The sequence below is a fragment of the Hippocampus zosterae genome, chromosome 10 (genome assembly GCF_025434085.1).
Source record: "Hippocampus zosterae strain Florida chromosome 10, ASM2543408v3, whole genome shotgun sequence".
NCBI lineage: Eukaryota > Metazoa > Chordata > Actinopteri > Syngnathiformes > Syngnathidae > Hippocampus > Hippocampus zosterae.
In genome coordinates this window covers 9597774-9619979 of record NC_067460.1, presented here as the reverse complement: position 1 = coordinate 9619979, position 22206 = coordinate 9597774, and the positions used below count along the sequence as shown (strand labels likewise).

At 41.3% G+C, this 22206-nt stretch overlaps 3 protein-coding genes and 1 long non-coding RNA gene across 4 annotated transcripts; 1 reads left to right on the top strand and 3 right to left on the bottom strand.

The window, feature by feature from the left end:
- Window positions 1-462: 462 nt before the first annotated feature.
- Window positions 463-21927, bottom strand: cldnj (claudin j). The gene is made up of 2 exons (XM_052078074.1): window positions 21826-21927; window positions 463-1348 (listed from the first exon to the last, which is right to left on the bottom strand). The coding sequence occupies exon 2, from the start codon at window positions 1339-1341 to the stop codon at window positions 706-708; it is 636 nt and encodes a 211-aa protein (XP_051934034.1). The 5' UTR covers window positions 1342-1348; window positions 21826-21927; the 3' UTR covers window positions 463-705.
- Window positions 2310-8953, bottom strand: LOC127608745 (claudin-4-like). The gene is made up of 2 exons (XM_052078085.1): window positions 8133-8953; window positions 2310-3758 (listed from the first exon to the last, which is right to left on the bottom strand). The coding sequence occupies exons 1-2, from the start codon at window positions 8606-8608 to the stop codon at window positions 3071-3073; spliced, it is 1164 nt and encodes a 387-aa protein (XP_051934045.1). The 5' UTR covers window positions 8609-8953; the 3' UTR covers window positions 2310-3070.
- On the bottom strand, window positions 9760-15812 carry LOC127608744 (claudin-3-like). The gene is made up of 3 exons (XM_052078084.1): window positions 15577-15812; window positions 14233-14506; window positions 9760-11711 (listed from the first exon to the last, which is right to left on the bottom strand). Exons 1-3 carry the CDS (start codon window positions 15769-15771, stop codon window positions 10951-10953), a joined length of 1230 nt encoding a protein of 409 aa, XP_051934044.1. The 5' UTR covers window positions 15772-15812; the 3' UTR covers window positions 9760-10950.
- LOC127608748 (uncharacterized) lies at window positions 11704-12984 on the top strand. The gene is made up of 3 exons (XR_007964317.1): window positions 11704-12112; window positions 12166-12421; window positions 12806-12984. It is a non-coding gene; the product is annotated as an uncharacterized LOC127608748 (long non-coding RNA).
- Window positions 21928-22206: the final 279 nt, after the last annotated feature.

Below are 22206 nucleotides of genomic sequence, written 5' to 3'. Positions count from 1 at the left end.
TTTTCTACTCTCTGACAAGAACCCAATTTAAAGGAAACGTATTTATTTTTTTTGCATGAGAGCAGTGCATGAAAAAGGTCTACACCCCCCTTGTTCAAATGCTGGGTTTTTGTGATGTAAAAAAAACATCATAACGTTTTCAAAAGTAGGTGTTGATTCCTCGCCATTTACAAATTAAATTCTAATGGTTGCGCCATGAGATTGAATAAATTCATTTTTAACAATCTATTCCATTCATTTTGTAGCAGCTTTTGATGATCAATTTTTTTGGGGGGGTCCAGTCAGATTTCAGCCTCTGTCTGTTGCCATGTCGATTTCATCTGCCCATAGCCTTCTGAATCAGTCATGCTGGCTGACTTAACATCAACTCTATTACCAATGAGAATGTTTACATAACCAATCAGATTTCATCGGGCAAGCTAGGCCCTCAATGATATCATCATTTTTCTTGCCTCTGATTGGTTCGTCAGAGGAAAACTTGTTTCAGCCAAGTTCTACCAGCATACATTTGATTATTAGCATCTCTGATCAGTAGAATGCATTTTTGTTTCAATTATTTGTTAGTTGTGTGATGTCATGTTGCATTTTTTTTGGGGGGGGGGGTTATTTTATTTTATTTTTTTATAATTGTAACGTGGTAGTGGTTGTTGTAAGCGGTGAAATCTCAAGGCACAGGTACCAAATGCAAGGCCTGCCACTACGATCCTAAACGTAGTTCTTGATGGCGTAGCTGCTGTTTGTGGGCCTTCTGGCCGTCGTGTACCCCCCAGAATGTATTACAGCCCTGAGTGGAGGCCGACTCGCACACAAGATGCTCCCACCGCACAGTAGCAACCCTGATGCAACAAAGCCGATATAAATCGCTGCCCCGAGCTCCCGCTTGAGTACATCAGGGACGCGCGGGTTATAGAAGTCTCTGATCACATCGTTGGCCGTCCAGGACAAGGCCACCATGGCGGCGAGGCCCGCCAGGCCGAAGACAAGGCCCGAACCCAGCACCACTCTCGTCTTGATGCGTGGGTGGCTCAGGCACTTGGTACAACGGGCACCAAGGAGAAAGACCAGGAAGCCAAGGCACCCCAGGAACAGGCTGATGCAAACCAGGCCGCGAGCCGCCTGCAGCTCAGGAGACAGATCCAGCAGGGCATCATAGAGCTTGCACTGCATCTGGCCCGTGTACTCGCTGACGCACGTCATCCACAAACCCTCCCAGAAGACCTGCATGACCACCAGCCGTGTCCCGATGAAAGCTGTCACCTTCCACATAGGCAGGGCGCAGATCAGCATGGTACCAGTCAGGCCCAGCATGGCCAGGACAATACCGAGCTCCTGCAGGGCCATGTTGCACCTAAAACCAGAGGTGGGAGTAAGTCACAGTTGTGAAGTCATAAGTAGAGTCTCAAGTCTTAACTTTTAAGTTTCAAGCAAGTCCTGAGTCACTGTGAAAAAATTAAGCACATTGTGTCCACTCCCCCAAAAGGTTCAAGCAATTTGAATCAAGTTCTACGATACTGATCATTCACACAACACATATTAGCACAATAGCCACTTTGCACTCTGTAACCGTACTTGCAGCAACACTTTCATTCAAATGTAAGACTTGTCAAGCTATGAAGTTTGAGTGAGTCAAGTATGTTATTTTAGTTTTCAAGGTTTTCGATATCAGGTCGCATCTGTCATGCTTCTGTTTGTGACCAACAGGTGGCACTGTAGGGCTCCGCCTGCAGCTGCACACCTGTTGGTCATTGTGTCATTACTTTGTTTGTTTGAAAGTACCCCCGGCACGACCACTTGGTGTCAGGTCATCGTTTGTTGCTGTCAGGTTTGCTGTCATTGTTTTCTGTTGGTGATTCTCTTCCTAGTCGTCTTTTGCTTCTGCGATGGGTTTTTGTTTGTTACTTTGGATTCTTGCTGTCTTTGGGTTTTTGTTTTGGATTTAGTTTTCTCAGTGTTTCGTTGTATATTTGGGATGCATGGAGCCCTTGAAGAGGAGAAAATTTGTGTCATGATTCCAACGTCGCAACAAATGTATGTATTTCATATCAGAATAAATCAAATGCTCACATGCTAGCAGTTTGTATGCTATTGTACAGAAAGATAGCAACCATAATTTCTGGCCATTAACAAATTACTTGTTGTAAATGATACATTATCCGTAGCAACCTATTTTGCGGACCCCAAAGGAATGACTTGCAGGCCCCCGGTTTGAGAATCACTGCTGTCGTTTGTTGCCAAAGCAATGGGGGCGGGGGGATGAAGGAGGCCGACAAACCGGTTCTCCTGAAGCTGAAGTCAACAAACAACAGGTGTGAGAACCAAAAGATTAAATTAACTGTGATGAGAAACGTCGACAAACATTAATATGTTTAAGAAATACTGAATAGAAGTACAAATCAGCTTGGTGCTTTGTGTCTTCAAAGCATGCATGCCAGACAACGTGCATCTTCATCCAAAGTCTTTTTCCTTCATGGCAGGAGTAAAACAAAGAAACGTCATGAGTGTCCATTCGGTGTCTGACACCCGGAACAGTTCGTCACAGAAGTAAAATGAGAACATGTCATCGCTTGGAAACCAATGTCACTTGATACAGTGGGTTACAGAGGTCTTTTGTGCAAAGAGAAAATGTCACATTTGCCCATAAAACGTTCGACACTCAGAGGTACTATTGTAAAATCTCTTAAGTGTCCATCCAACGTTCTCACAGTAAATCACAGAAGGAAAAGAGTTATAACTGCCATCGAGCGTCCAATACCCGAAATGGTCGGTCACAGTGTAAAATGAGAAACTGTAACGATCAAGGCAACATCTGACTCCCACAACATTAAATCACGGAAATAAAAGAAGACAATGTCGTAAACTGTCCATCCAACAGGCACGCAAAACTAAGTACACAGTTGTAAGACTTTGACACAGTTCTTTATTTTTGACCTGACCTCAAGGCCAGTCATTTGAGCATATCCATTTTAAAATCAAAACTGTCCACCTACTTTTGCACCCACCTGTACACATTAAAGTAACGGAATATATTTTTTTCTTCATGTTCCCTTTTGAAGCTTTGACTTGACTCGTCTCAAATGTACGTTTTTGTCGGCGTGCCTGAGCCCATTGAGTCGGGTTTGCTGTACGCTCCCATGGATCTGTCCATCAGGTAGTGCATCGACGGTGCCTCGTCCCTCTTGGGGGGGCAGCTGGCGCACAGGAGCGCCCCTCCCAGCAGCAGAAGCCCTCCCGCACCCCAGCCGATGTAGAGAGAAGCCCCCAGCTCTCTTTTCTGGGCGTCCACCAAAGTCGGGTTGTAGAAGTTCCTTATGATGATACTGGCAGTCCAGGACACGGGGATGATGCAGAGGAACCCGCTGATGATCAGAAGAACCCCGCTGGCCACCGAAGCCCTCGCTTTGGCCCTTTTGTCCGGGATGAAATTGGTACATTTTCCACTGGCGAAGGCCACCAGAACACCGGCGACCCCTACGATGATAGAGACCACCACCAGGGCCCGGGCGGCTTGGAGGTCCTGGCTCAGGGCCAGCATGGAGTCGTAGACCTTGCACTGCATTTGGCCCGTGCTCTGGACCACGCAGCTCATCCACAGACCCTCCCACATAATCTGCGACGTGACGATGTTGCTGCCGATGAAGGCTGAGACGCGCCACATGGGCGAGCCGCACGCGATCAGCACGCCGAACCAGCCCAGGAGGGCCAGGGCGCAGCCGGCCATCTGCATGCCCATGGAGGGCATGACGGCGGTTGAGGTGGCGCTTCGGAGAACTCGGTGAGAAGGTAATATCGGGAAGCGATCGGCTGCCCGAATGCGCCCGCGGACACATAATGGGAGGCGTGAAAGCCGAGGACGTATCACAGGCCTGCACAAAAGAAGACCTGCCATTCAAGATTCTTTGTCGTTTGTCAAGGGTGATGTTATTATTCCTCGGCACGGAGGGTTGAGTTCCTGCAGTCTGCTCGATACTCTCAACAAAGAGACACAAAGTCATTATTTGAGTACATTGTAATCGGAAAGTTTCACAACAGTGTGTTTTTCCATTGCATATTATCATTATTATTATTATTAATAATAATATTGCGTTTTATAAAGATTTTATTAAATCCTTTCACGAGACCCCACTGAAAAAAAATATTCTATGGTGCAATGTAAAATAGTCAGTGTACAGCTTGGATAACAGTGTAAATTTGCTATCCAGTCAAAAACTCTAAACTGCTGGCAACAAAAGTGAGTAAACCTCTAGGTGAAACTATCCATTGTGCCCAAAGCGTCAATATATGGACCCTAGGCCGAAAATGTTGTACTGAGATAAATAGAGCTGATCAAAGGCGGTGATTGTCATGGGTGCCACTAGAGGGAGCCCATATTGCACTTGGAAAATCACGGATCTAGAACTTTAAACAAATGCGACAAATGTATTTTTGTTAGCATTGGACCCAGTTTTTATTTACAACAAAGTCCACTAATTGGATTTAATTAGTTTCGCCGATCATTTTTCCTTTGATGAAGCCCACATATTTGATGAAGTATTTTTTGATGAACAAACCTAACAGATGCACAATATTTGTATATTTGGACTGGATTACTGTACTGTCATTATTTTAATGTATTTGTTTTCATAAACTTTAAAAATAATTCGAGTCGTCAGTGAACCTAAAGAACAGTTCTTGTTTTGGAAATTTTTAACCACGATCTAGAGATCGTTCAACAAACCTGATTTATTGAATTTCGGCAAATTTAGCTAATTCGATAAGCCCGAAATACTTGTTTTGGAAAACACAATTTTGAGTCTGAAACTGACATGCGTGCTTGTACAAACAATGAAGGACAATTTAGAGGCTCCAATAACCTGAACAAACGGGTTTTCATAAACATCAAACTAATTTTCAATCTTCAGTGAACCTAGCATACTTATTTTGTTCAAATATTTCCTCAAATCAAAATGTTGACAGTACGGTAGCAATTTCGTCGCCTTCCTTCCAGTACATTATGCGTGAGAAAAAGTGTCCGTGAGGGAACTAGTTTCTTTTTGTGTACTTGTGCAACTGTTTGTGTGTCTCAGCGGCATGGGGTTCCTTAGTTTAGATCTTCTTAGGTAAGCACTTTGTGCTACATTTTCATGTATGAAAAGTGCAATATAAATAAACGAGTACGAGTATGTTGTTTACTAAACTGATGTTCGAAGACAATCTGAAATGTTGTCGATGTTCATTTGTCATATTTCAATTTTTAAAAATGACCTTACGCAATGGTGACCGAAAGGTTTGTTCACTCCTTAGTGGAGAAAAGTATGTGAGAAGTGATACTTTTGTTTCCTGCCGAGTGTCAACGTAATCACTACCGCGTGACTTGCTCGAGGAATGAACGTGAATGCCACAGTGAAGAATGCAACGGTGAGTACCGGGTGTGTTCACAAAAGAAAACTGCACGTCATGATGCAGTGACTGTGAGATCGAGTGAAACGGCTGAAAGACTGATTCATACTGGAACTTTTGTTGACGGATATTGTCAACCTGACATGGAAGAACTGACTTAAACCAAAGTCCCCATCAAGATTGAACTGAGCAATTTGTGCGTGTTTGTAGGATAAGAGAACACTTCCCGAGTTACAGTGATTAATGTAGGGCAACAAGGCTGCGCACTTTGGGGTGGAGGAACAATAATCAAGCAAATACCTCCAGCAAAACTGAAAAAAAAAATGGCCTGAGGATATTTGAACACAAACAGCGCAGCAGCACATCTAGACAGATAATAAAGCAATACTTATGGGCATATATAATTTGTCACCTCCAAAGATTGACGAGTATTTTTCGAGCTTAATGAGAAGCTTTGACTATCTCTATGTATAGCCGCATGTCTGTCTTTCATGGAATGACGCTGGTTAAAAAAAACAAACAATATATTGTTTGAAACTGTGGAATAATCATGGTGAAAGATATGGCATGGTGTAGAATTTTATGCAAGTTATTGAAAGATATGAAATAATAATCAAGGATAGTGATGAAAAATGTGCAATATATGTTAGGGAAGCGTGCAATGAAATGGAATCAAAATGAAAGACATGGAATGATGTGGAAGATGTGGAATGAGGTCGGTGAAAAATGTGCGACATGGTGAAAAACGTGTCATTTTTGGGAGGTGGGAATTTTCTGTAGCGGAAAACCCAATGAAAGCTGAAGGAGTTGAACATTTTGAATTTGGAAAACGACTGATTTGAATCTGCCTTGCTGAATGTTTCTTTGGGAATTCAGATTCAGAAAACTTTATTTATGAATGGGGATTTGGGGAATGTAGAATCATGGGAAAACTGTGAATTTTTAGAATGGGAAAAAGAATTGCCCGCAAGATGTGAATTGTTGGAGTATATTCAGAGTGGAATGGTGAGAATCAAGTTTAATGTGAAAGTAGAAGCATATAAAAAAAAATGATCAAAGTATCATAACATCTAATTAAAGGTTATTTGAGTTGTGTATTAAGCAGCACGAAATAGCTCAGTTTCAAAAAGGGTTGGTGACCCCCTGGATCGACTGTTTGATGCAAGTTTCACGAGATTGTTGACACGGTACAACCGGGTGAACCGGTTGAACATCTGCGGGAAGAACAACTCGATTCTCGCGTTTCAGGACTGAGACCTTGGTGACCTACTTCGATATAAACCGACAAAGTCTGGCAATTAAAGAAAGTGTTGTCAAGTTTATAGACAGATTTGGTCATATGATGACTTGAAGAAATTCTGTCATTCACAACTATGCACATATCTGTTATTAGTATTACTGCACTATTATTATGATGACGATTTTGCTTAATGACTCGCTGTACTTCATACATTTGTGCGTTCTGGATGTTTTGTTTTGTTTTATTTTTTCTATGGCAGGGGTCGCCAATTTTTTTCCTGTGAAATAACTTTTCCCTTCTCTGACGGGGGCCAGGGTTAGTTTGTAAAAAAAAAAGGTGTGATGATCGCAAAGGTGTCTAAAGGTAAATATTCATTGTTTTCCGAAAAGCCAAACATAACTGAAAATTAACCCTTTCAGGGATGTTGACAGAACTCTATGTCACTATGCATTTACACGACTCAATCAAGTGGACAGACTGAAAAAAAAAATATATATATATATATATACTGTATATATATATATATATATATATATATATATATATATATATATATATATATATATATATATATACTGTATATATAGGGCAGCTCAGGTTCAGGGGGCTAGTCAAAATGTGGAGGCGGGCCATATCCGACCCACGGGCCTTTTTTTTGTTCTATGGTAACTGGAGTGATTCCAAAATGTATTTCAACATACTGGGCCACAATAAATGATTTGAATTCTGATTCTGATGTGGTGGAAAAAGCTCATTGACAAAATAGTGTTATTGTAAGCAAACGATTTATTAAATATCAGTAAAATTGGTAAAAACAAAAAAAAAAGATAATGAAAGAAGAACGTTTTTTTACACAAAACACATCTACAAGATAATATGTTGCTGTACAAATAGCTTCCCATTGTTGTTGCTTTTAAAGTTCAGGATGAATACAAATTTGATCTCAGTCCTCAGGCAGTTTTCATGCCTTGTTGTCTAACCTTAGTTCACAAACTAAATTTGTTCTGAAACTAAAAGAAAATACAATTCATCCATTCCAGTATCATGTTACATTTGTCTTCTTTTTGTTTGATTTTGCCAAAGCAAACTGCTTCGTGAGATTAGAAACACAAACACCGTTGTCATGTTTGGCTACGATTTACTTTAGACTTCAGACTGAGGGCATATTTTAGAGAAAAAAAAGAGAAAAAAAAAAGAAATAGCACAACTGATTGTTCCGTTTGGATGCTGTGACGGAAGCACAGTTCGTAAACCGGAGCAAGATTTGCCGGAAAATCAACTTTTCCATAAAAGCGGTTGTCCGTGAACTGAGGTTCGATTGTGCTTGAAAGTCTTGTTTTTCCTGGCCAGGGTCAATCCTCAGACGTAGGCCCGACTGGTGGCTGTGGATCTTGCGCCCGAGTACTTGACCGGGTACTCGGGTCCGTCCTTGGGTGGGCACGAGCTGCACAGGAGAGCCCCACCCAGGAGGAGCAGGGCCGCCGTACCCCAACCGATGTAGAGGGCCGCGCCCAGCTCCCTCCTCTGCGCGTTGGTCAAGATTGGGTTGTAGAAATCCCGAATGATGGTGTTGGCCGACCAGCACACGGGGATGAGTACCAGGACCCCGGCGCAGATGAATACCACGCCTGCCGCGACCGCCACCTTGGCTTTGGCCACCTTGTCCTCCACGAAGTTGGTACACTTTCCCCCAGCGATCCCCAGGATGATCCCGAAGCCGGCTATGATGATAGCGATGACCACCAGGGCCCGGGCGGCCTGCAGGTCCTGGGGAAGGGCCAGCAGGGAATCATAGATCTTGCACTGCATCTGGCCCGTGCTCTGCATGACGCAGTTCATCCACAAACCCTCCCAAATCACTTGCGCCGTCACGATGTTGGCACCGATGAAGGCGGTCACCTTCCACATTGGCAGGGCGCACACGATGATGGTCCCCAAAAATCCGATGATGGCCAGGATGAAGCCCAGCATCTGGCGGCCCAGCGACACCATAATGAGGTTTTTGTGTTTGCGTTTCGCAGAGGCAGGCCGGAAGAATTGAACGAGTAGGTTCAGTTGAAGAATAACCAGCTCCAAGTGTTTGACTTGGTTTTAAGGATGACGAACCCTACGTGGGGTGGAGTCGAGAAGCCACAGTTTTAACTGAAACCGGCCATGAACCTGCCTGACCGGATTCCTCACGGAGGACCGAGGAGAGTTTCGACAAGATTAACATCATCACTTCCTCCGTGACTTTATGTAAATGAGGCAATATTCTTGATTCAAACAGCGCTCTGACACCCAATTGGTGAGTTGCTACTCACTTCCGGTTTTCAAAGTGACAAACATTTGAGGTGTGGTAGTGTCAAGGGGGAGTTTGATGGTCTTGTTGTTGTGGAAGTGGACACTATTGAGCGTATCAGTACAAGGGAGTGCCTTCAATTTTAATTTGATTTTTTTGTTTTTAATTCCTCATTTGGGAGTACAACAATAGTTTGTTAGCCTATTAGCATAGTTGCCTTGGTCATGTGTTCGTAAAACAAGAAAAAAAACGTTTTTCACAAGCACATTGGAATTTTTTTTATTTACCTTATAACAGTTAGTCAAAAATGAATTATACTATGAGGGTAACAGATGGTAAGCGTTATACCAACTTATTATTTATTAATTTCATTTGATTTAACATTTCAGAGATGTGAATATTTTCTTGAATGGCCTCGACGATTAATGGACAATTGATTTCTTCTTAAGGGGCGTGACTTGTTAAAAATGAAGTCTAATCAAGAAAATGACGCAGGGTTGATGACGTGTAAATTCATCATAGAAGAATGCAAGAAATTGCTAAAAGTAACGTGGGTGTAGTATCATGCGCTTGAGTGTAGAAACTCGACTTCCGGAATGTGTAAATGCTAAAATGCCTGTATGATACTCAATGATATGTTATTCTATTTGTGGCCTCATACAGGTCTTGTTTCAGCAGTGAGCTAGCTATATATACAGTATATACTGTATATATATACAGACCACTACACTACCAGCGACTGTTTTATTTATACATATACTGTATATATATATCATTTCATTCCAAACAGGATTCCTAAAAATATTTTTGGGGGTAGGGGGGTCAGAGTGTGTACTTAGTAACTGATGCCACATAAGAGCTCTGGTGTTCCTTCAAATATTTTATTACACATTCAGAGTTGTAATATTTACAAAAAAATCAAAAAATTACTAGTACAAAAAATGTACAAAAATTGAGAAAATAACACGCAACACAATGGTCAACTCCCGTGCAAACGAGCATTTAGATGATGCCACAAAATGAAAACATACATTAGCGTCATTCAAGACTAAATCCAACTGTCCTTAGCTGTGAATGGACTCACAATTTCAGTTCAAAAAATCCAGGAAATTTCAAAGTTGAAAATGTTGCATTTGAAAAAAATGGAAAAAAAAATGCAGTGGTCCCCTACTTTTAGTGGGGAATAAAGACAGTGGCTGGCCTGTGAATACCAAAGAATTGTGTATCATTGTCGGCCATTGTAAATGTATTAAAAAAAAACTTTCCTCCCCTGTGATGATGAGAAAAGGCATACGTTAAAATTTGTTTTTTTGTGGATTTTGGATGGAAGAAAGGTGCACATTTCTTTCCATCTAAAACTGGAAAATCTCCTTCCTGAATCCTGGCTGAATTGCCTTTTAATTCTTTTTTCACCTGGCCTGCTGTTTCGCCGTATAATATCCCCCTACAAATTTGTGAACACCTATGAACCGTCAATTAGCATTTTCCATTAAAATCGAGGACTGGATCATGACCCCTGAAAAAATACCAAAAACTATTAGTAAAAAATATTTGTAAAAATCAGTCAAAAGTCGAATCTATGATCAATTTTAGCATAATCTCAACGAAAACAATCTGATTTCATGTAATTTCAGTGGTACCTGGATTTAAGTGCCCTAACGTTATTTGAGTTACAAGTCTATTATTATGATTATTATTATTTTTCAATGAGAAAAAAACTGCAAATAAGTGAGGGATTGTTTCAAAAAAGCAAGTAAGTGGGAGATGAGGCAAAAGATACCACGAATGAGTGAGGGTTTCCGTGAATAACGACAATTGTTTCCTGCCAACAATCTGCGAATAGGTGAATCCACAAATATGCTGGGATCCACTGTATTATCAACATTTCCCAATCGATCAACAAATATCCATTCCTTTGAACTCATTTTCACAATAATGCCACATTCCAGTCATTTTCCAGTAGAACACACACACATCTTGAGTGTGTACCGCGACACTGTGTTGATAGCATCAGCAGGACGAAACTGCTCCGGTCTGCAGTCTGTTTTGGGGTTTAAATGTACTCCCGCGGCGAGTATCCGGTGGGCGCTGCGTACGGCTTGGCGGGGTAATATGAGCCACTCGGCGTGTAGGGCTGACTGGTGGGTGGCGCGTAAACAGGGGCGTACGTGGACCCGTTGCCGTACGCTGACCCGTACGGGGCCTGGTAACGCGGGTATCCATACGTGGGCCTCTGCGGTGGACACGAGGTGGTGAGGATGATCCCGCCCACGAGGAGGATGACGGTGGACCCCCAGCCGATATAGATGGATGCCCCGATCTCCCTCCGCTGCTCGTTGATGGTCAAGGGGTTCTGGAAGTCGGTGATGGTGATGGTAGCCGACCACGTGACCGGGATGACGACAAGCACGGCGGCCAAGATGATCAGGCAGCCGCCAATGATCACCACCTTGGCCATGGAGGCCTCCTTCGTCAGGCAACTGGTGCATTTGGCGCCGATGAAGGTGATCATGAAGCCGATGAAGCCAAAGACAAGGGAGATGATGACCAGTGCCCGGGCCGCCTGCAGGTCAGGGGTCAGCCTCATCACCGACTCGTTGAGCTTGCACTGCATTTGGCCAGTGCTCTGCATCACGCAGTTCATCCACAACCCGTCCCACACGATCTGGCCCGTCACGATGTTGGCACCGATGAAGGAGGTGACCCTCCACATGGGGATGCCGGTGGTCACTGCTACTCCCACCAGACCGATGAAGCTGATGATCTGACCCGCCGTCTCCTTGCCGATCTTCCCCATGGCCAAGAGGCTGCGTACTGGACCGATTGACGCTCAGAAGGGAGCAGCTGCCTCTCTCTCTCTCAACAACCGGGTGGGTAGGTTGGTTCCTCACTTGCGGTTGTCAGGTGAGTTCTTCTCGCTAAACTGGATTCTCCTCTCACAGTTGCAGGTGTGGCATTGAGAGAAAAACACTCTTTCCCTGACCCTGGATTGGAACGCTAACCTTGTCTTCAATTGCTTTGAACTTTTTCAAAGAAATGTGTTCCTTTTGTGGACAAAAATATATATATTTTGAGACATTTTTGTATGACGACTGATGATTTACATTTTTTTAAATTGTAGCGACAATTTAGATATAGGATGCACGTGGCCACAATATACAATATAGACATAACACGTAAAGCTAATTTGTGGCTTTACTATAATTTACAACAATGTAAATGTCCGTGTAAACAAATGGAGCGCACCTTTGCTTGTATTTCTAGAGAGGGTGCGCTCCATTTGCTTACCTGACTGCCCAGGATGATATAGACACCTTTTATTTGTAATTTGTGCAAACATATCTATATTGTGGCCATTTTATTTCCGCCGAATCATGTCTGGGGTTGCAATCCCCGTTCCTTCCCTATTCGTAAAGTATCCCTTCCTGTGAGACATTTTTGGATCGCGTGCTAACAGTCGGCAACCAAAAGTGTCGCACGCATTCTCAGCCAGGATGATAATACGTAATCGGCAGCAGTCAACAGTAAGTTTGTCAACTCATCAAACACACCACACTGCCAATGGGCTTCAGATGATACACAGTTCGGTCATGATTACACAAACAGTGTCCTCATCACTTTCGTTTTAAAGTGTCAATCCAGTATACCAATCTGTTGTGTGTATGACAGTCAAACAAATGGAATAGTACGATGAATTGCAGTGGCTATAATTTTGAAAAACTATCTCCATTTCAGAGTGGCAATACAGTAGTTACCTGGCAAAAGTTGTGTAGTTGTGAGAGGTAGATTTTATTTTCATGAGACTTAAGTCAGATATTTTCATTGGGGGAAACTAACATATTTTTGCAAATTCAAAAGAAAAGAAGATAGTATATATTATATTGTCTATTTGTTTCTTTGTTATCTAGCGACCAGTCCTAGGCGTAGCCCCACCCCTGGCCCCAAATTCAGCTGGGATAGGAAATGAGGCCTGGCACTATGAAAACGCTTGGATGGATGCTGGATGCTTCCAGTGACCACATGTAACAAGTGTAAGACTTCATGACGGCTTTATTGATGGAAAATCATAGCGACTACACACAATACAGGAAATGATGTGATGGTTATGGAAAAGGACTATTTTTAAAATAGATTTCAATTGTGAAAATTTCATTTGATATCCAGCCAAACCTCATTTATTACATTTCAGATGACCCAATACTGTATATGCATGTGAGCTGCAGGTTTTGCTGTCCACTTGGAATCCCCATCCTCATATTGTGCACTGTAGTATCTGTGATACTGAATGTGTGTATGCCTTGAAGAGGCGGCCCTGGCCTTTTGTTCGATGTGATACTCACCGAACGAACGCAAATATTGGCAAACAACTGGTATATATATTTTTTTTCTCCCGAACGTCATTTATAGAATAGATTCCGTTTAATTTTGGTGGCTAAGTTGGAAAATGTCAATATTTTTGACAATTAATTAGTTTTGACAATTCACGTTTTACAAAATCTACCTTGATCGTCATTCAAAGAAGTGTTTCCACTTCCACATCACCTGTTTTTGCATTTGTTTCCTGCTAATGTTGCCTAATTTTCAGAATAATTCTAGCTTGATTTTCACATGAAACATGATTCACATATAGAAGGCTCTCGGCAATAACGATTGCCGTCTTTCACAATATTGCATTAAAAAATGACAGAAAGCTGCTTCAAGGAGCTTGAAAAGGCAGAATTATAGCATAAAAAGAATACCAATGTCATAACTTAAAATACATACGTATTCAAATCACAAAAAATGTTTTTAGATTGTCCTTCATAATCGCTCTGCTGTAAAAATTAATCAGCATAAAATCCTGTGGTATATCAAGTATCCCGTTGGGTAAATGTGATTTAAAAAATTTCAATCGCGCTCACAAAATTAATTGGGCTAATCTTCCCTAATACAGAGCTTTAGTGCTGTCTTGTGGCATATACAGGAAAGGCGTTTGTACAAAAGTGGGAAAGAGGCACGTTTTTCAACAAAAAACAGAGGATAGGTTCGAAATAAAATCTGTGAATATGTAACAAATTGCAAATGTGAATCCATTTTTGGTGGGGTACACCTTGTAGAATCCATCAATTCACTGCTAATGCCACTTGAGTTTTTGTTGTTGTCTTCCAAATCCTTTCAACAATCTTTCACACGTATTCCCTCGAAGTGGATGGCGACTTCACAGGTGTGAATTTGGGGACATAGCGGGTGTTCTGATGGCCTTTGGGGGGGCAGTTCCAGCACAGGAGCCCCCCACCAATCAGCAGCAGCACGGCAGCCGCCCAGCCCACGTACAAGGCTGCCCCCAGCTCGTAACGCTGGGCCTCAAAGACCAAAGGGTTGTAGAAGTTGGTGACGATGGCGTGGGCCGACCATGACACGGGAATGAGGCACAGGAGCCCGGATACGAGGAACAGGATGCCAGCCAGGATGGACGCCCTGGCCTTGGAGGCCTCCTCCTCCATGCAGTTGGTGCACTTGCCACCCACGATGGACAGCATCACGCCGAAAATCCCGGTGAGGATGGAAATGATGATCATGGCCCGGGCGGCTTGCAGGTCCTGTGCCAGCGCCAGCATGGAGTCGTAGACCTTTAGAGTTTAAATGACTTAAATGATATCCAGCGGGGTCAGACAAGCTTTTTCTTATACAAAATACGTGCCCTGACTTGATGACGTTGGCCTTCAAATAAAATGTCCCTTTTGATGAAAATGTAGTTCTTTTCACATTATTTTTACCCTACGGCCCTGCCCACGTCCCCAAAATATTTGTGTGTTGGCGTTTTTCTTTAATTAGGAAAAATGGCAAAATATTGAAACGTGAAAAAAATATATATTTTTTTTCTCAATAAATTGCGGTATATATTATTTTATCAGAGAGCACCTATCCCTCCAACCACAATACATAGAGTATATAAACATATATACAGTATATATACACTGTATATACAGTATACATAAAAAAGTATTTTTAAAAAAACCTCTCAGCCCTATGTAGAAAAACAAGACTTATTTACTACATACGGGAAAAGCAAAAAAAAAAATCTGACTTCTTCAAAGTATGAGTCCAGATCTTATATACAGTATGTATACACTGTATATACAGTATATACTGTATATATAATATACCGGTATATATAACAAATTGGAAAAACAACAAAACTAAAAAAATACCAAAGTTCTATTTCTTTTGAAGTGAGTCCAGCTGAGTTCATTGCCCCCATACAGTGCTTGTCTCTCAAGTTTACGTGCGCATGTCAAAGCAACAACTTGTGGCCCATTATCCATGCTCTTTCTCACTACCCTTGACCTACTTCAGGAAGATGGTGTCGTCGTCGTCTTACTTTATCAGAGAGCAACTGTCCCTCCAACCACAACCAAAACTCAACCTGCTTAGCCATTAGTCCATAGTCAGCAAGTGCCATTTTGCTAGCCAAATAGTTGCCTGGTTATACTTAAATGTTTGTGGAAAACAAGGAATACAATGACGGAGAACAGCCCAGTTCCCTTGATTCAACCTCTGCCGATTATCATGACCTCTGGGGAATTAAAAAATATACAGACAATAAAATAAATAAAATAGGCAATTACGCTATTAGGCTAGCAATATGTGCAACTTTACGTTCCGTCACTATCTATCTATGATTATAGAGATTTTCAACCTTGCATTGCATCTGTCCCGTGCTCTGCACCACGCAGTTCATCCACAGGCCCTGCCAGACAGTCTGCGCTGTAATGATGTTGGCTCCCACGAAGGCCGTCACCTTCCACATGGGCAACGCGCAGACCACAATGACCATCAACCAGCCCACCGCCGCCATGGAGACTCCGATCATCTGAACGCCCTGAGACACCATCTTGCTGGCTAACGTCCAGTCAAAGAAACGAGCGGGGGCGACGTGAACTTCTGTTTTTATAGTTTGTTTGGGGATAAGTGGTCACGGTTACAGGGAGGCATGTGACAACTCAATCCTGACCTTCTATTGGCTGTGGTGAGTTTACACAAAAACACAGGTTGAGTCACCTTCAATGGTGCTGACCCACCACAAATATTCCAAGGTCAGAAGTTGCCATTCTTGGTTGCCAACTAAGGGTTAATTATGCCTTGAAATTTGGTGGCTAGGTTTGTAAATATTTTTCCAAGGACCCTTATAACCAAATGTCAGATTTATGCAAAGATTAGTCATAATCGTGCAGTAGATCCTACATAATTAGAGCATTCAATTCGCCAAAATTTAAGGTCGACAGAGTAAATGGTTTCATGTTTCTTTTATCAAAGTAGTCTGACCCATTTATTTGTGCGTGCTAGGGCCCGATCAAGAATGAATTTTCCTCTTTTTAGGGGGATGACGATTCCAATATTTGGCAGAGTACATTTCTGATAACTGATTAGATTGAAAAGGTATATAATGAATGAAATAACTTTTTTTTTTTGGTCATACCTGATTGCTTACAACACTTAGATATGGTCAATGGCCGGACGTTTGACTTTTTTACAATACAATGTCCTTTAATGTTTTGTTTCACTTTATAACATACAAAAACAAAAAAAATGGCAAAAAATAAATTTAAAAATTGAGCGCTGGGTAATGTTTGATTGTAATTATCTTTGTTTGATGCTGTAATGTCTTAATGTGTGTAAAACAACAACAACAAACAAACGATTTTAAAAGTGCTAATTTTGACATTATTTGTCTTTGAAACAGAGAAATACCTGCAAAATTTGGCCCTTTTTTTTGCTGTTTTCCGAGGTTTTTAGATGTCATTATCTTTGTCTTGTGTTCAAATGTGTTAATATGTAAACAAAGCCACATATTCTGATCTGGGCTAGGAATTGGGGCACTGTCAAAAAAAATTATTGCTCCGCCTGTTTTTTCTCCTCAGGTCAGTACAGTAAGCAGTATTGCTTTGGCGTCATCAAGTGGCTTCTTGGTGTCAAGCAAGGATGTCAAAATAAATTGAGACCTAAACATGTATTAATTTACAAAAAAGTTGTGCTTTGCTACTACCTTGTGGCATTTTAAGGCAATTATAAAGGTTTTGAGAGTTGTGTCGACAACGGATTTTCAGCATGACTCAGTCCCTCTGCCCTGTGTTTACTGTAGTAGAGGTACACTGTAATATAATTACTGAAAAATGCCACAAGATATCAGCAAAGGATTACTTTTGTGTAAATGAAGATTACGATAGATAAGTGTATTTACGTGATTTTTTGGGAGTGTCTTAGGAAACGTTTAGGTAATATTTAATACATTTTTTATTACTGTCAAGCAGTGGCGTTCCGTCAGGGCCAGCAAGGCCTTCTCTGCTGCCTAAACATTCTCAGAAAAGTACATTTAATAAATTTACTTTTATTAAGGTAAATTCATACAAGGCAGCCAATCAGATCAAAAGTAAATTTAATAAATAACTTTTCTGAGAATAACATAAATTTAATATATGTTATTTTATTTTCATCAATATGTAAACAAAATTATTCTCTGTATTCTTTACGTCATATTATTTCCACTTAGTCGTGTGGCTTTCAATATTATTTTAAATAACATTGAAAGCCACTCGATAAATAACTTATTTAGCATTGTAGAGTTTTTAACCAATCATATTTCAGATAGCTTGTGTTGCCAGGTAAATTAAACTTGCTCGGGGTCGACAAATGAAACAGAGCAGACCCCTGTGCGCTGAAAATGACGGGCACAGTCAGCTTGCAATAGCCAATCTGATCACCAGTCTGCGCACCAGGGCCAGCAAGAAGGGTTTACGTCGACACTGGACGTCCGCGTTCGGTGATTGGATTAGCGCCTGCTAGAGGGAGCTGTTGCTGCATTTTGACCCAAAATGGCCGAAGGAGAAGACGTTGATCTGTGGTTGCAGGACTACTTTCCACACAATTTTCAAGACGGACCTTCCTCTGGATTTACCAATTTAAGTTGTTTTACCAAGGCAGCAAGGAAACATCAGAGCACGGCTGGGCAATTACAAGCTACGGTGCGTTTAAAAACGTTTGGGGACACTTGAGTACATCTGCAGCTCAGTGAACAGGCACTACATTGGTGAGTCAATGAATTTTATTTTACATTTCTTCTTCTTATTTTATTTCGTTAGTATTAATGGGAACAAAATAAAATGACGAAGATACCAAAATGTATCAAACAAATCAGCTCACCTGCAATTTATAATGGCGCATTGTAGTCAGCTTCGTGCACTAAAATTCGTTCAATCTCAGCTGCTCAACATTTTCAGTTATTTGCTGTTGTATAGGCTAGTCTCAAAATGCAAATGATCTGTTTACTTTATTTTCAAAGAAAAGTTTGTTTTGTTATTGTGTGGTTGGTGTCTTATATGAAACTGTGACATTGCGCAATTTATTGGACAGACTTGTTTATGATCACACAACGTAATTTGGGTGGCATTTTATTTAGTATTTTTTAAATATTTTTAACAATATCTGTAAATTTAGTTTCCTGCTCTTAATTGCGAATGCATACTTGATGGTTTTAAATGCTCCTGATATTAAGTGCTGCCTGACGAGCCGATATTGTGTTAATGTATGTGACGTCACTGAAGGCTTAAGGTTGAAATACACGGCCCGCCACTGCTGTAAATTAACTTTTTGGGATTAGCATAGTACAGGGGTGGCCAACCAGTCAGAGACGAAGAGCCAATTTTTTTACTCTGTTACTGCAAAGAGCCACACACACACACACACACACACACACACACACAGCCACACGACCATGCACTCGCTCACACATGCATGTACGCTAAGACGAGCAACAGCCTGAGCGCCCGAACATTAATGAAACCTAAAGACACAAACACACAAATCTTTTTTTCTTTCCTCCTCCCACTGCTCACGGTCAACTTGGGACCAGTCTGCTGGCTCTTGGTCGATTGCGATCGACGTATTGGGCACCCCTGCCTTAAAAACAGAGGTAATTCGCTGACTAGCTTAGCACTTAGCGCCTTTGTCTACGCATGAGCAGTGATTAAGTCATCTGATTGGTAGTTCTCTATGTCAATCAAGTAACGAGACTGGTGATAGGCTGACGTAGTATGTTCTTTGTATTAAGCACCTTGTTTTAATGGCAGCACCATCGCCGAGGCATTTTCGACAATTGTTGTGCGAAAGCCCGTGAGCCGCGGGTTGGCCACCCCTGGCATAGTAGATTAAAGCGTATTTTTCCTAAATTAAAAAGTACTTACGTAACTTTTAACATTGAGGCAACGTTTAGGGAATATAAATTTTAGGTATAGCTATAGTGTATAGGACCTCTATAATTTTAATTATAATTAAGAACATTTAGGCCGACTATGCAACTGTATTTTGATTTTGGTCTTTCTGGTGGTATTTGTAGAGCCAAATTTGAGGTGACACTTGGAGTAAATAAAAATTTTGAGAACCACTGATCTTGTGGTTAATTCTATTCATGGAACTCTTTCAATTGTGCTATAATATAGAGCAAAAAGAAGGAGTAAGGAACAATCATTATGATATTATTTACACAATAATCAAAACCAAAGAAATAAACAGAATGTAAAAAAACATGGAATTGATCAACGAAAGAGAAATATAACAGCCGTCTATATATATATATATATATATATACATATATATATATATATATATAGACGGTCTTGATTGATCTTGATTGACAAAGACCATATATTTTGGTCTTGATTGACAAAGACCAATATATATATATATATATATATATATATATATATATATATATATATATATATATATATATATATATATATATATATATATATATATATATTCATTCATTCATTCATCTTCCGTACCGCTTGATCCTCACTAGGGTCGCGGGGGGTGCTGGAGCCCATCCCAGCCGTCTCCGGGCAGTAGGCGGGGGACACCCTGAATCGGTTGCCAGCCAATCGCAGGGCACACAGAAACAAACAACCATTCGCACTCACACTCACACCTAGGGACAATTTAGAGTGTTCAATCAGCCTGCCACGCATGTTTTTGGAATGTGGGAGGAAACCGGAGCACCCGGAGAAAACCCACGCAGGCCCGGGGAGAACATGCAAACTCCACACAGGGAGGCCGGAGCTGGAATCGAACCCGGTACCTCTGCACTGTGAAGCCGACGTGCTAACCACTTGGCTACCGGGCCGCCATATATATATATATATATATATAAAAGCCTGCTGACACCATGTCCAAAATTCAAATGAAGTTCTCTTGAGTGTTGCATGAAGGAAATGCTCAGGTGAATCTGTAGCACTTCCTTCATGTAACACTTAATACACCTGCTTGCGGTTGCCCCCGGGGCATGTTTCGACACGCAGAGTGACTGTTGCAAGAATAATGGCCGCCTAGTGACTCACTTGAAGAAGCTGAAAAAAGACTTCAGTCGCTCCTTCGAGTGTTATCAGGGTGAAACCACATCGATGTAAAGTGGTGAGGTGTGAAATGTGATCTAAAAATTGGCTTTAACTTCACGTTTGAGTCCACAGTCGGAGCAGTAAAGGAGCAAAACTGGTACATGTCTGGATCTTGAGCGGGAACTAAGCAGAATTTATCAACCTCAATTCCATTTTCAAAAGTATTAAGAGTGTACAAAAACACAATATACCAGCAAACAGTGCAACATACACCATCTGGACAGTTTAAAATCAATATATATCTCATAACATGACAAAACAAATCAATGAGTTGCGTCATACCCACCAGAGGTGCTGATTATAAAATGTATGAACGTGTGCTTTTTTAGTCATAGTTGGCTATGACAAGTTTTGCTCTGACCAGCCAAACAGTGCACATCAAAATGCTGATGTCATTTAAGGGCCAGCGTGCTGACTCGGTGATGATGAATTTGAAATCTAATTGGTTCACAAAACAGTCCCATTGCTAATATAGCTGAAGCCAGCACAAGTGATCGTGAAGACTCGGGAAGAGTAGATCGACATGCAAACACGTAAAGGCTGAAATCTGATTGGAAAAAAATAATCCAACGTAAAGGCTGAAATCTGATTGGAAAAAAATAATCCAACAATACCAGTCATCCATTTTCTCTGCAGTAGGCTGGCAAGTGAACCGAAGCAGATCCCAGCTGACTCTGGATTGGTGACCAGCCAATAGCGGGGCACATATGGACAAACAACCATTCTCACTCACTGTCACACCAAGGGACCATGAACAATTGTTCCATTAACCTGGCATGCAGGTGTTGGAAGGAGGGAGGAAATCAGAGTACCGGTACCTGGAAAAAAACCCACACAGGTACGGGTGGGGCCAGATTCAAACTCCCAACGTCTGGACATTGTGTCATCTGGACAACGAGTGGACATGCTAACCAGTCAAACATTTTGCCGCCACATACAGTATGTGTGTGTGTGTGTGTGTGTGTGTGTGTGTGAGGGGGGGCGTATATATATATATATATATATATATATATATATATATATATATATATATATATATATATACACACACACAGTATATGTACAGTATGTATTTTTCAAGTGACACCAACTTTTAAGGATTGAATAAATCTGAAAATTAAAAGCCCCGGTGCAAAATAATCCATTCATTAAAATGGACAAACGACTGACAAATATTGTCACTTAAAGCATTTTTGTTGTTGTTGTTGTTTTTTTTGCCGAACTGGGCCAATATAAAAGATTTTTTGATTTCCTTTTTTTACAGGAGCTGCTTAAACTTATGAAAGACCTTTTATGAAGACATTTCAAAAATTGATGAAACATAACTTGATTTGTCATGAGATGCCTCTTTACAGTATATGAAATCTGAAACTCACCACAATGCAGCACATTTTTGATTTATGTGTGTTGTGTTTTTTTTCTCCCGAACAAACAAAACAATTTCTATAAACATATGACACCAAGCGACAATAGGAAAACATCAAAAACTATCTGACCTGTCAGTGAAGCTTCAACTCCAGTCCAGTGTCCAATTTTGCCGATAAACACGATGGAAGCGGTCCCAAACGCGAGTGAGTCCACCCAACCTTGAGTGTGTGGCCAAAAGCGCCGCCCAAGGAATCAGATTGTACCACAAATGAATGGAGGCAGTGTCCCACAGCCAAAAAAGTAGACTACAATCCTTCCGTTTGATCCACGCTGGGATCATTGGACATATTAAATTCCACCAACCAGGAGGAATGTCCACAATTAATACTCTGAGGAGAGATGCTTTCAGAGCGAAAGCTCTTTGCTCATCAATGTGACTCTGTTGGAACTCAAAAGTTGAGGAAAGAATTCTAGCTGAACAATGAATCAATTTCTAATTGCAAAGGAGA